General features: G+C 53.2%; 4 protein-coding genes across 4 annotated transcripts; 3 read left to right on the forward strand and 1 right to left on the reverse strand.

Annotated features, from left to right (window-relative positions):
- Positions 1-456: 456 nt before the first annotated feature.
- Positions 457-3,829, forward strand: ALTATR162_LOCUS491 (uncharacterized protein; the record flags this gene model as incomplete). The annotated part of the gene is made up of 2 exons (XM_043308085.1): positions 457-2,954; positions 3,028-3,829. The coding sequence occupies 2 exons, from the start codon at positions 457-459 to the stop codon at positions 3,827-3,829; spliced, it is 3,300 nt and encodes a 1,099-aa protein (XP_043164020.1).
- Positions 3,830-4,610: 781 nt separating this feature from the next.
- Positions 4,611-5,389, reverse strand: ALTATR162_LOCUS492 (uncharacterized protein; the record flags this gene model as incomplete). The annotated part of the gene is made up of 2 exons (XM_043308086.1): positions 4,611-5,314; positions 5,377-5,389. 2 exons carry the CDS (start codon positions 5,387-5,389, stop codon positions 4,611-4,613), a joined length of 717 nt encoding a protein of 238 aa, XP_043164021.1.
- A 1,861-nt stretch (positions 5,390-7,250) lies between these two features.
- On the forward strand, positions 7,251-8,510 carry ALTATR162_LOCUS493 (uncharacterized protein; the record flags this gene model as incomplete). Its single annotated transcript, XM_043308087.1, has 1 exon — positions 7,251-8,510. One exon carries the CDS (start codon positions 7,251-7,253, stop codon positions 8,508-8,510), a length of 1,260 nt encoding a protein of 419 aa, XP_043164022.1.
- Positions 8,511-12,214: 3,704 nt separating this feature from the next.
- Positions 12,215-13,755, forward strand: ALTATR162_LOCUS494 (uncharacterized protein; the record flags this gene model as incomplete). Its single annotated transcript, XM_043308088.1, has 3 exons — positions 12,215-12,707; positions 12,762-12,901; positions 12,949-13,755. The coding sequence occupies 3 exons, from the start codon at positions 12,215-12,217 to the stop codon at positions 13,753-13,755; spliced, it is 1,440 nt and encodes a 479-aa protein (XP_043164023.1).
- Positions 13,756-14,479: the final 724 nt, after the last annotated feature.

A 14,479-nucleotide genomic window follows, 5' to 3' on the forward strand; every position in this document is an offset into this window, starting at 1 on the left:
ACGGGCCGTGGCTCCTCCAGACCCTTGTCCAGCAGGGTCGGAGAGTCGGCAAAACCGCGACTCCAGGTCTCGGCCGCGATTGTCAGCTAAGAGCGCGTCGTCCATTACTTCAACCTCTTTCCCCCATCACCATCACCCATCCATATCGTGCGCAACTCGGTGTTCGCGCGCCGAATGAGATTGCGACACTAGGTTCATCGCTGCTCTTGGATATCGCATCCAGCGCTTAAAGAGGAGGACAGGACTTTCATCGCCTTTGGGCAGTCTCTTTCTTTTCCAACGGCGCAATCACTCAGAGGAGCTTTATCGCCACCGTTTGATCTTTCACTACCTTCGCAGTACTACTCAGATTTCAGATCACGAGTACACGCGCTCTCGCTTTCGTCGCAACCGCAATACTACCCTTCCCAGCTACTTTCCCCCTACGCCGCGCGCCACTGAGCGCCTATCGTCATCATGGGTGTTCCAGCCATGTTCCGCTGGCTTAGCCAGAAATACCCCAAGATCGTGTCAACTGTGCAAGAGGAGCTGCCTAAAAAGGTTGGCGACAATGTCATCCCAGTAGACCGCACCGGCCCCAACCCCAACGGCGAAGAGTTCGACAACCTATACCTCGATATGAACGGCATTGTACATCCTTGCTCGCATCCTGAAGATAAGCCCGCGCCCAAGACTGAGGCCGATATGATGATGGCCATCTTCGAATACACTGATCGCTGCGTCGGCATGGTCCGTCCCCGTAAGCTTCTCTACATGGCAGTAGACGGTGTTGCGCCTCGTGCCAAGATGAACCAGCAGCGTTCGCGTCGTTTCCGTGCCGCAAAAGAGGCCAAGGAAAAGGACGACGAGCGCGCTGAATTTCAGAAGATGCTCAACTCGCAGAAAGCAAGTCGTGGCGAGGACATCTCCAGTCTCGAAGAGGTCATCGAGAAGACCTGGGACTCCAATGCAATCACACCTGGTACCCCTTTCATGCATCTTCTTGCCGAGAGTCTTCAATACTGGTGCGCGTACAAGTTCACAACCGACCCCTCGTGGAAGGACATGAAAGTCATCATCTCCGATGCATCTGTGCCTGGTGAGGGAGAACACAAGATCATGAACTTTATCCGCTCACAGCGCTCTATGCCTACACATGACCCCAACACTTCACACGTTATCTACGGCCTGGATGCCGATTTGATCATGTTGAGTCTTGCTACTCATGAGCCTTATTTCCGTGTTCTTAGAGAAGATGTCTTCTACGACTCGGGTAAGGACAAGGTCTGCACGCGCTGCGGCCGCAAGGGACATATCAGAAACAACTGTGAATTCCCCGACGATGGCAAGAAGCTCACTGAGGAAGAAGCTGCTGAAGAGTGGTCCAACTCCGAGCACCAACTCAAGCCCTTCATTTGGCTGCATACCAACATCCTGCGCGAATACTTGGCAGTCGAGATGGACACACCAAAGCGCAAGTTCAAGTATGACCTAGAACGCTCACTCGATGACTGGGTCTTTATGTGTTTCTTCGTCGGTAACGATTTCTTGCCACATCTGCCCAGTCTTGAGATTCGAGACCAGGGTATCGACTTACTCATCAGCATCTGGCGAGATCTCGCCGCTGAGATGGATGACTATGTGACTAAAGACGGTTTCCCAGACATGCGTCGTGTACAGCAGATCATGTCCGCTCTGGCGAGCCGAGAAGCTGGCATTTTCAAGAAACGAAAGGAAGTCTCGGATCGCCAGGCAGCAAACAGGGCTAGACGCGAAGCACAGAATAATAACAACAAGCGACAACGAACCGACGGAAACGGCCCGCCTGGCTTCAAGCGTGCCAAGGAGAGTACCGACACTTATACCAGTGCAGGTATAGTATTCTTCGACCCCAAGGATGCGCAGTCAAAGGAAGTGCGCGATGTACACAAGGACATTATGCACACCCGAGACGCCCAGTCGAACAAGAGCGCAGCTGCTCGACTCAAGGAGCTCATGAAGGCCAAGGCCGATGGCACAACTGCACCTGAACCTGAGCCGACTCCAGCTTCTGAGCCCGCTTCCGAGCCCGCTTCCGAAGCTGAAACCCCTGTCCACCTTGGAAAGCGCAAGATAGATGAGATAGAAGATGCCGACAATGGTACGCCTGGTCGCAATACGCCCGTCGTTCCCGAATCGCCTGCCCAGGCTACCGAGTCCCAGAAGAAGGAAGATGGGACAGTAGAAGATACCATCATGCTTTGGGAGGACGGTTACGAGGAGCGTTACTACGAGCAGAAGTTTGGCGTCGATCCCAACGACATCGCTTTCCGCAACAAAGTCGCACGTCAGTACGCCGAGGGTCTCTGCTGGGTGTTGGCCTACTACATGCAAGGTTGCCCCTCCTGGACCTGGTATTTCCCCCACCACTACGCTCCCTTCGCCGCAGACTTTGTCGGTCTCGAAGACATGGACCCCCGCAAGCTCTTCGAGAAGGGCACGCCCTTCCACCCCTACGAGCAACTCATGGGCGTATTGCCCGCCGCGTCGAATCACGCTATCCCCGAGCCCTTCCGTATCCTCATGGAAGACCCCGATAGTTCAATTGTCGACTTCTACCCTCAAGACTTCCCTATCGATTTGAATGGCAAGAAGTTTGCCTGGCAGGGTGTTGCCATCTTGCCCTTTATCGACTCGAAGAGGTTACTAGACGCCATGGGAACCAAGTACCCCGAGCTCTCCGACGACGAGAGGAAGCGAAACGAGTTCGGTAAAGAAACACTCATATTCTCTCAGGAGAGCGGTCTTTTCGACGACGTAGAGAAAGCGCTGTACCGCAAGGGACAGCAAAAATACAAAATCGATCCTGCCAAGAGCCGAGCGCTTCACGGAGATATTGAGCCACATGATCTTTTTGTCATGGACAGTCAGCTTGTTCCGCCGTTTGATGCAAATGGTATCACAGAGTTTGAAGTCACTCAGGATAGGAGCATGAGGTATGTTTTCCTCTCCACACTACTCTATTGCTTTCACATGCGAGACTACAAGTAACTAACAACCACGATACAGAGTGTATTACGAAATGCCCAATGTAAGCTCCACACGAGCACATCAGTCCGCTCTCCTCCCTGGCGTCAAGCTACCCAAACCTGCTCTCAGCCCCGGTGAAGCTGAATCTGTACGTCGCTCTAATGAACGCGGTGGCTTCCGTGGCGGCCGTGGAGGTGGTCGTGGAGGCGGTGGCTGGCGAGGGGGTGGTGGCGGTGGTGGTGGATATAACAACAACCGCGGAAACGACAACTACCAGAACGGCGGTGGTCGAGGAGGAGGCGGGTACCAGAACGGCCGTGGCGGCGGCGGCGGCTACAGTGGCAACCGAGGAGGCTATGGTGGAAACCAGGGTGGCTACGGTGGTCCTCCCCCACCTGGCAACTTTGCTCCCCCATTCCCCGGTCCAGGAGGCAATTTCGCCCCTCCGCCTCCATTCGCTGCGGGTAACTTCCCTCCTCCACCACCTGGATGGGTCCCCCCACCTGGCGTAGGTGGCTTTGCACCTCCCGGTCCGTATGGCGCTCCGCCCATCCCACCACCTGTCACACAACAGCGTCCTGCTTGGATGAACGGCGGAAACCAGCCGCCGCCACAACAGGCGCCCGGTGGTAGTAGTTTGAGGGATGAGAGGTTTTATAGACCTGCTGATGAGATTTTGGGGAGGAGTGGAGGTGGTGGTGGTGGTTATCAGGGAAACAACCCGAGGGATGATAGAGGTGGACGTGGTGGTGGTGGTGGAGGAAGAGGTAGGGGAGGACGTGGCGGTGGTGGAGGGTATCAGGGAAACAGGCCTGCGTACAACTCTAATGACTACCGTTAGACAAACGACATGAAAACTGGGTTTTAGCTAGATCTGAGATGAGATTTTTTCTGTAAGATAGATATATGGGTTTTCTGTTCGAAACTCACAAAACTCTGCCATGATATCTCTTAAGATTGCAACGAAAAGCTGTTTTTTGCGTCGTTCATGAAAGTACCGACCTTTTGTTTTCCAAAGCTCGATGCGTCATGTACAAGGAAGGATGGTATAAATACCTTTGTGCGTCTCTCCCTCCTCGCCCAAACCAACCCTCTTTTCTTATTTCCATTTCTGTTGATCAAAATTGAACCACTACGTCGTGATGGTAGTAGGTGTCTGTATCTTGAACGAAACGTGCAGCGGGTTTGCGTCATGGTCTCTGGCTGTTGTTGTTATTGCTCATCTGTGTGTGCAGTGTCGCGCCTATCTCTTATCCGTCTTCTTAGATATCGAGGCTCATTCATATGAACGTAGATGCCATGACCTTGCATACTTTCAACTTTTGAGCAAAGGACAAGGACAAATACTCGAATGTATGATGGAGCTGTATGAAGTTTTGGTGGCAGAAGAAGCGAAGAAACTTCCATCAAGCCTTCAACAGCTTCTTTTGATCTTTCCACACATATGTCGCATAGCTTTATATTTTGGGAAAATCATAGGGAGAGATGATGTGGTTGCTGGGACATTTCCAAAGCTTGATTACGCTCGTCATGTGTGATTATGGAATACATGACATGTTGAATGACTAAAGCTCGCGAAGCGCAACAGGAGCCCAACACCGTTCCAACACTCTGTCCGCTCCTTAATTCCCTCGTCCCTCCTTCCTCGCCAACACCCAAACAAACGTAGTATCATCAACCGCCTGCCTAGCCTCCCTAACCAAAACCTCCAATCCACTCCCCTCTACCATCCGCACACTTCCTTCCTCCCCCCATCCACTCCAAAACATCCACCCCTCCTCATGACCCAACCACTTCTCCGCCTCCAAACCCGGCATGTCTCTCACGCTGAAGTTGGCCAAGAAATAACCTCCAGGTTTAAGCCACTCCACGATTTTGCCCATGAGTGTGCTTTGTTCCTCACGGGGTAAGTGAATGATGCTGTAAAACCCCGTGATAGCGTCGAAGGAAGAAGGCGGGAAAGAAAGGGACAACATATCGCCCTCTTGTAACGTCAGTCTACCGTCTTGTACATAACCTGCCAGATTAGTCCTTGCGAGATCGAGTTGGGATGTCGAAATATCATTTCCGGTAATCCTAAACTTTGGGTCCGAGCTCTCCAGGAGAAATTTGGTTGCGGGTACTCCGGCGCCGCATCCGAGTTCGAGTACGTTGGCTACTGGCGATGGAGAGGAGGAAGAACGTAACAGGGTGACTAGACGGCCGAGGTAGTCGATACGGAGCGGATCGTTGACTTTGTAGAACTCGGTGTTGTACGTGTCGGCGATTGCATCGTAAGACGCTTTCATGCGGGCTTTTAGATCGGTGGGAAGGTGGTCTCTAAGGACTTTATGGTGTTAGTGTTTTGACTGGCTGCTTTTCCCTTCGAGGTCTGATATATTAACTAACCTGGTTCGCCCATGATTGGCTCTTGTAATGTTATTCAACTCTTGGCGGCATGTGTTATCTCGAAGGGTTTAGATCATTGTAGTTGGTTGCTTCGTTTAGACTTGCTATTATAGAGCCGTTAGCTTGCATGACTCACCCACGTGATACATGTCACGCTAGTAACTATATCCCATGGGGATGGGGTAAATGCGTGGAAAGCGGGAAGTTGGCATCTACCTGTCAAAGATATTTCTACATCCCGCTAAGGCGGAAGTCTGAAAGGGCTGAGAGGGAGTCATCTCAAGTCAGCATTAAGCATAAACCCGGCTTGCGCGGGATATCAATGCAGAATGCTGTGACATGCTGACTGGTGATGACTTAAAGGCTTGTAGTCAAGCGGTCAACCCGTCGGGGCTTTCGGTCCATCGGATGATGACCTCGATATTTCCGACGCGGTCGTGCTGTATCTTAAGACACATTCAGCGGTTGGTAGTTTGGAACATGGACTACAGATGCGATATCACTTTGAAGTACTGTGATACTATCGAATCAAGCGACTAATAACACAAACGGAGGTGTACCAATACCCAGACACCAGAATCGTGATGAACACAGGGCTGCGTTGGGAGTATAGGACGTCGCGTAGTTGCTGTAGGTCGCTTCTGCGAGTAGTCAGTCACCTAGGTTAGCCTTTTGCACCTCATCGTCCTCAGCCATTCTCTATACGATAGTATCGATTGTCCAAAATAGTTGCGCAATGAGTACCAAAGGCATTCGGATTGGCGCGGTCGCAATAGACAACACGACGCTTGTTCTCTGCGGTCAAGACGCGACATCCCCCTGGACACAACCTCGCTTTCTAGCACCTGTCACACCCGCGGAGAAACCGCAACTCCAGGACTCGACAATACCAGCCCATCACCAGACATTCAAAGGCTATTGTCAGCTGCGGAAGCATATATTGATGACTACGTGCGCCGGGGTTGCCATCGGAAGAACTCGGCATTTCGGAACGAAAAGCGTACGACCATCTGGCGTTGATGGCATGACTTTTTGGTCGCCGAAAACTTTTGCTACGAATGACTACGAGGCTTGCAAGAAAACGTTTGCAGGGTCTCTGGTATTGATTTAGATGCCCTGGTTGATTTCCAGCTAGAACTTCGATGATGCAGGTATGCAAGTCTGCAGTGCAGAAAGGTCAACACTGGCTTTTCATCGCTCTTCCATGTCGCTGCAAGTAGCAGGCAATCCTGCAGCATACCTTCTTACAGCGCGAGTAAGAAAAACACGAAGCTTCGTCACTGGCATTCGGAGTCTAGTCCCATAACGTTTGTACCTGAACATCATCAACGTATCTAATCCCTGCCCCCTAACCCACATCTGCAGCGGAAAAAGGCGACGGGACCCGGGGGCGACCGGACACGAGGAAGCCCGCATCAATCACACGTGGGCTATACGTAATACGAAACCCTTCTTACAGATGTTTTCCTATTAGCTAGCGTAATTTCCGTCACGCCTTGTAATGTGGAACCCTTAGACTTTTCTTAATGTCATTCGATCTATCCTTAGACCCTAAAGAGAAAGTTGCATCACCGCGGAGATGCATACTCCAGCGGGTCTTGTAGGAGGTAAGAGAAATGGTGTGGCGCAGGTGAGGAACGGAATGGACAAGTATATAGAGGGACGTGTAGGATGCGAAGATGTGGCTTGTTGAATCATCTATATATCTGTTTCCGTTACTTCATTTGTGGTAATAGTGACATACACGCACTCCATTCCCGGACAAATTAATAACCACAACGCCAACGTCAACGACAATCCATACCTCGCTTTACAAACTCTACCGAAACACGACAGCAAACAACGCACCCAATCCTCGCCAAATCACCACCAAAATGGGCGCATTAACCCCCTCCCAAGTCCGCACCATCAAAGCCACGGTCCCCGTCCTCGCCGAACACGGCAATGCCATAACAACAAAGTTCTACCATGACATGCTAGAAGCGCATCCAGAACTCAAAAACGTCTTCAACAACACCCACCAAGCAACCGGTCACCAAGCCCAAGCCCTCGCTGGCTCCCTCTACGCCTATGCCGCCAACATCGACGACCTAGGAAAGCTGAGTCCAGCCGTCGAGCTAATATGCCACAAGCACGCCAGTTTATTCGTCCGACCAAATCAGTACGACATCGTTGGCAAGCACTTGCTAGAGACGATGAGCACGATACTGGGTGAAGCTGCGACGCCTGATATCCTAGACGCATGGGGCGCGGCGTACTGGCAATTAGCCAACATCATGATTGGCAAGGAGGACCAAATGTACAAAGACACCAGCTATTGGCCTGACTGGAAAGACTTCACCATTGCCAAGAAAGAGAAGGAGAGTGAGGAGATCACGTCGTTTTATCTTGAGCCCGTAGATGCAGAGTTCAAGTTACCGGTTTACAAACCGGGGCAGTATATCTCGGTTAATGTGTTTGTCGAGGAACTGGATGGGGGTGTGTGGCAGGCGCGACAGTACAGTTTGAGCGATGCGCCGGGCAAGAAGTATTTGAGGATCAGTGTGAAGAAGGAGCCTGGGATTGAGGTGGGAGAGAAGAGGCATATGACACATGCGGGTTATATTTCGAATCTGCTGCACGACGTGAAGAACGAGGGGGATGTGGTGAAGGTGTCACATCCATTTGGAGATTTCTTCTTCGATGCGGAGGAAGTTGATGCGGACGCTCCTGTTGTGCTCATCTCAGCAGGCGTCGGTTTAACTGCTCTAACCTCCATCTTCAACTCGCTCACGAGCGAGAAATCGAACCGCCCGATAACTTGGATTCAAGGTGCGCGTAACTCGCAAACGCGCGCGTTCAAAAGCTACTTCGACCAATGCGCTGCCGCAAACGAGAACGTGCATGCCGTGTTTTACTCGTCGAATCCGCTACCAGAAGAAGTTCAGGGCGAAGACTACACTATCAAAGGTCGCGTGGATCTGGACAAGATTGACAGGCAACACCTGCATGCGGACAACGGCAAGACAGTGTACTACTGTTGTGGACCCACACAATTCATGCTCGACGTTGAGGCCAAGTTGAGGAGCTATGGCGTACCGAGTCAACGGGTGAAGATGGAGTTGTTCGGTACCGGTGGAGTACCGAGGGTCTAGAGTATTGCGTGAGATAGAGATCGGCCTGCGTATTTGCGCAAAACCCAGCTATCATTCTTTCTTGCTTTGGGTCGGAGTTGGCTAGATGATTCATTATGTACTTGTAGCTATAGATTAGTATTACCAACTTATTTCCCTTTACTATGTACGACGGGTTATGCTCATCCGCGCGTCAGCGACTGACGGATCTTGTCTGTGCAGCGGCGTACAACCCACTAATTTGGGACGTCTACAACAACGCGCATACCGTAGGACGCCATTTGCAACGTTCCCACGCACACGTGCAGCGGAACGACGAGCTTTGATTGCAGATCTTCCTAGTTGTCAGCGGGAAGATATGTACCAGGACATTGACCATTTCCGAAGTCCCGGTTGTTCAGCAGGTCAGGCCATAGGTCGCACACTTGGTCCCACGGTAAACGCAGGGCAACCTCCCCAGGACCACGAGAGAACCCTCTACCTCCCCACTGAACGGATGATCGATGATAAGGGGTGCATGAGGCTCACCTGCCACCACAGCAGGGCCGGTAGGATTGTATGAGACGATAGGGCCGAATTCTGAACGTTGTCCGTAGCATTTTCATGCGGCTGGATGCGAGTCGGAGCTGTTGACGCGCTCCCGCCGACGTCTGATTCGTCCATGGGATCTAAACAACGCATTGTGGGAGAGAAATCTGGGTGGCTGGCAGGCTGGCGGATAGAAAGCAGGCGCCAACTGAGATGACGGCATGCAGTATCTTGAGCAGAGTCATCTCGGCGGCTCGTGTCCGGCGACACAACCGGCGAAAGGGGTAATTTTCTGGAAAAGACAGGGTGTGGGCGAGTGAAGCGCACCGCGACGTGACCAATCCGAGCATATTCTAGAAATTGCATAGAAGGGCGCTCGGATAATGTGCGAGCCTTACGCACAGGGTTGTGACAAGTCATCCTTGCGCCGGAACGTTGGTCAAAGGAGCTGGGGCCGCAACCGTCGGCTGGCCAGTTGGGATGACACAAAGCGCAAGGAATTATGAGGGGCCCTGTGCTTTCGGAGACAAGAATAGCTCCTAGGAATCCATGTCGGCTGTGGATGATGAAACAGTTGCGGCAACTCTGCCTTAGTTGGCACAGTACGTGTTGTGTGCGCGTGACGATGTAACGATGATTCAATAAGAAATAAGATTTAGCTTGTCATTGCCGATCAGTTCTGAACGGATATGGAGAGCAGAGTACGGTACGGTGTGGGGATAATTATGCTTTTGTGATGTGCAGCGAAGAAGCCGTGCACAACACGTTTCGAGGGTGCTCGTGTCAGTCATAGAAACGCGACGAGGCTGGGAGTGGGTCCGGCAAATATGGACATTGGCTTCGGTGGGACGCGCAAGCACAGACGGATCTAGCGGAAGTATACCGAAAGAGCGCCCAGGCTGCAAAGAGTTGAAGATATGCGGGACCCCTTCACCGCAACAAAGCCAGGAGAGAGGTGCAAATGTCGGTGTCGGTGTCGGTGGGCGAGGCTTGGCTTGGATTCGAGTGAGGAAGAGAACCACGTGCCTGACTTGCCCAAACAAAGACAGGCTAGGAGGACACGGAAGCGGCAGGCACGATGCGCTTGCCGGGAAGGAGCACTGCGACCATACAATACATCTCATCTGCAGGGCGGCGGCAGACTCTTGTGTATCTATCGCAAAGGATGCAGATGATGCATATCGAGCCGTGTCTCCAGAACTCATGCAGGTCTCTACAACGTTGGTGTGCGGCCTCGTGGTGGCGGTGTAGACGACGCAGACCTGCCGTTCGCGAGCCCTGGATGATTGACTCGGCGGCGCTCAGGGGCGTCGGCGGGTGTCTCACAAGGCAGAGGGGCGTCTCCAACCTCCACAGAATGAACAAACGTCAGCCAATAAGCAGCTTGCCTGCAAAGACAATACGTTGGTTATTCAAGTGTTATGCTTCTTTTCGCTGTCTCAAACCCAGCTTGTGCTGGGACCGGTTGGTGGCTCGCAAACTTGTCGCCTGCTGCACGTCCTAAGCAAGTGCTATGCACCGTGCCTTCCCTCCTTCTAGCGGCCTTCTATGTGCCTTCCAAATCTGGCCCATGCTCCCTAATCCCGGTACCCCTCCAGGAACCGCTGAATCGTGGTTGTTGGTGTTGCGACCCGACGCCTTGTAGTCATGATGGAGAAGGGGCCATGGGCCATGACAACCACTGCGCAACGAGTGAACCTCATCTGCGCAGTGACTGCTATTGCGACAGGCGACCAACAAGTCAATGGCCGTTGAAGTCAAGTTGGACTGTTGGAGACAGTACACTACCGTCGGCTTGTGGATCCTCATCTGTGCACAAAAGCGCCACATACGCCTCAAACAAAGGTCGCAGGACTGCCCCAGCTCCTTGACAGCTAGCAGCGGCATGCTAACAGGAAAGGTCATGGTGAAGCTGTAGTGTCGCGAGCGTGAGATGAACGCAAGGATAGGGCCGCTCCACAGTTGACTTTGTCGCGATGCATTGATCGTGTGTATTTGAACGTGCCCTGCTCCATGCTATCAGAAGAATGCTTGAGCGTTCCCTTCTACACGCACCACATCCCCCGATCACCGACCGCGACAGGGCCAATCAACCAACGGTAAGCTGCAGCGTCCTGGGACACAGTCAGCAGGCAAGACTGACTACGATGCAGCCACGATTCACCTTTTCTTTTTGCCGGCTGTAGGAAGGAACACGATCGACCAGCGGCCCCCCCCGTCCTAATACACCAAAAAGCTACCTACCATATTGTTGGGCGAAAGCAATCTAATCGGTAATCCGGCCCAAAGTGTGCAGACGACTGTCAACGTCACCATCGGATTATCGTTGTCATTGCATTCTATTGGATTCTCTGCATTCTACTGCACCTTGAAAGAAAGACTCCCTCAGCCGCTGCCGGTATCCGTTTGGTGCAGCCAGTCACTTGGATACTTGAGCGTGAGACTGCAGTTTCGTGTGTCTTCACTTGGTCTGCATAGGCGACAGTATAACTTTCCGTGTCAGTGTGGTGGAGGCCCTCCGACGCTTGGACATCGACGCATCTGCCTGCACATCGTGGTCCCTTTTTGTCGACTAGCCCTGGAAGGATCCGCCCAACGCCGAATCCGAACTAGCGCCATTTGGACTTTCTGGGCAACTACGCGCAACGAGGAAAGAAGTACCTGCAGACTCTCCAACACCACGCTCTCCATCACCGCCATCCCCTGCCCTGCCCTCTCTCCCGTCTATATCTATCTCAGGTACGTACTCCCGCTTTGCACGATTCCCTTTCGCCCCGTGCAGCCCGCGCATTCCCGCTGCAGGTCCTTCTCACCGCTCCACTCCCCTTTTCCACTCTTCAGACGTGGCCAGCGTGACTGCCAGACCGACAATTTCTGGCGCGCCGCTCTTTCACTTTTTACCTGCATTTTGCTGCCACCGCGCTCGCTCAACCTCGCAACTGACATCGCGATACAGTGCATCCGCTGCATTGACCTACGCGCAGCCCCCTCGACGACTCGACTTGCTCACACGCCCAACGACCACCACTGCGTCCTCGCCCGACGCCTGCTGATTTCCATCATCACTACAGCCTCTCACCCTCATCTGGTGCGCACCGCCCCGTCTCTTGCTTCTCGAGCCTGTTGGTGCCCTTGTCGTCTTTGTCGCCTTCTGTCACGCGAAACACGCTTTCTGAGCGAAACACGCTTCTGAGAGAATGGAGTTGGACACTATCCTGAACCAGAGATTAACAGCATCCCTAGGAAACGGAGCGCTCAACATGCAGCACGCAATGCAGCCCCAACACTTCGGCGCGCCGCCCTCGTACCTCAATGGCGGCCACATCAAGTCGGAGAACGGCTCGGAACGTGGCGTGTCGCCTCACCCGTCAGACTCTTCGCGCTACTCGTCGCAACAACCGCAGCAGCAACTTCCCTCGTACCCGTCGATTCCCCAACAGCACATGAACGGCCTGCGCTACCCGTCGCCTTCGCAGATGCAGGCGCCTATGCCTATGCTCAACAACAGCAATTACATTCCAAACCCGCCAGACCACGCGTACGCCCAGCAGCAACAGCAAATGGCGGATGCGCAGGTTCAACACCAACACAACGGTGGGCGCCCCGCATCGGACACGGGTCCCCCAAAGGCCTTCGCGTGCTCGACATGTGGTAAAGGCTTCGCGCGACGCAGTGACCTCGCACGTCATGGTAAGAAGCTTGGGCCGCAACACCAAAAGCAAAAGCACTGACCGAGACATGCAGAACGTATCCACAGCGGTATCCGCCCTCACGTGTGCGACTACCCCAACTGCGGCAAGCAGTTCATCCAGCGGTCCGCCCTGACGGTCCACCAACGTGTCCACACTGGCGAGAAGCCTCACATGTGCGAGCGATGTGGAAAGGTATGTTCTATCTGCTCCGCTTTATCTTCACAACTAACATCGACAAGCCCTTCAGTGACTCCAGTTCGCTGGCCCGCCACCGTCGCATCCACTCGGGCAAGCGCCCATACAAATGCCCTTACGCAGATTGCCAGAAGACCTTTACGCGTCGCACTACCTTGACCCGTCACCAGAACCATCACACCGGCACCGTTGAGGAAGCGGCTGCCGCTACTGCTGCCGCGCTCGCCTCGCGCGCTTCTGCCTCAAGCAGGACTGGCCGCTCCGACGGTGGTGACTACTCTGAGACGGCATCACCTCTCGGCACTCCCTCGCCCAATGACCGCACACTCTCCCTTTCGCCAGCAAACGGAATGCCTGCTGGTGGTATGCCCGGCCTGCACCGTCAGGGCTCCGACTACGCCTACATGGGCGGCATGAACGTCCCTCCCCACATGCGTCATGAGATGCCCCAGCCTAGCCCGCGTGCCTCTCCCGCACTCACAGCTCAGTCGTATGCCTCCAACGTAAGCGGTTCTCGCCCAGCCATTACATCTCACCCCACCGCCTACGGCCCACCGCCGATTCTTGAGCCTCCCGCGTCGGCAAACCACAACCAGTCTGGAGGCACCACGAGCGCCAACGGAAGCCCTCACATGTCTGCCATGGGCTGGCAATCACCAGGGCAGCAGGCTCTTCCCTCTCCTGGAGGACAAGACAACGGTTACGTCTACCCAGAGCCGCAATACCAGGCACAGAACGGCATGTACTATCAGCACAACAACATCCGTCGGCCCAACAGCACCGAGCCAGACCACTACAACCCAAACCAAAGAGAGATGGGCAACGGAATGTGGGCTCCCGCCGTTCAATAGAATCGCTCCTCTTTCCCTGAGTTCCCCGTCCGATTCGGAAAGACACATCCAATGTCATGCTTGAGCGATCTCACGTCATCGTTGTCTTTTCTCTCTGTAAAACTAATACATGCGAGTCCTTACACTGGTGTTCTCGGCAGGCAGGACTTATACCCCTGTGTCTCAAAATTCTCCTTGCTGGCTGGCGTGTCTTGTTTGCGTTGTACTGCCCTGCATGGCGGATCTCGCGGGTTTGCAGGACCTCGAGCGCTTTGGGATGTTTCCTTGTTCTCTTTCCGGCTTGCCTATCTCTTTTCTGTTGCAAGTATTCCCATGTCGATACTGGGGCTTATTTGGTGGCGGCAATTTTCCATGGGTTTCTTCTCTCCATCATCGCTTCTCTACTGCTGAGAGCTCGATAATGGGATGGTCAGGCGTTGTGGGCGTGTCTCATTACATACACACACATTCAAGACTGGCAAAGGGTGTCCTGGCTTGTGTGTTCCTTCCCTCCCTTTTTGTCTTGGGTTTTCCTTTATGCAAAGGCAAACCCTAAACTCTCTAGACTGGTTATTTAATGAAGGACTTATATCCGACTCCTTTTAGACTACAGCACTTATTTCTGCGCGAGCGGAGCCAAAAATTCAAACCTATATAATGAGCTAAGTGGAAAGAATGCCATGTGTCTTACATCTGTTGTGCTCCGTTCATGCATTGGAATATACGAAGGTTGTTTCTCTAACTT

Source organism: Alternaria atra (assembly GCF_907166805.1).
Source record: "Alternaria atra isolate CS162 genome assembly, contig: 21, whole genome shotgun sequence".
NCBI classification, from domain to species: Eukaryota; Fungi; Ascomycota; class Dothideomycetes; order Pleosporales; family Pleosporaceae; genus Alternaria; species Alternaria atra.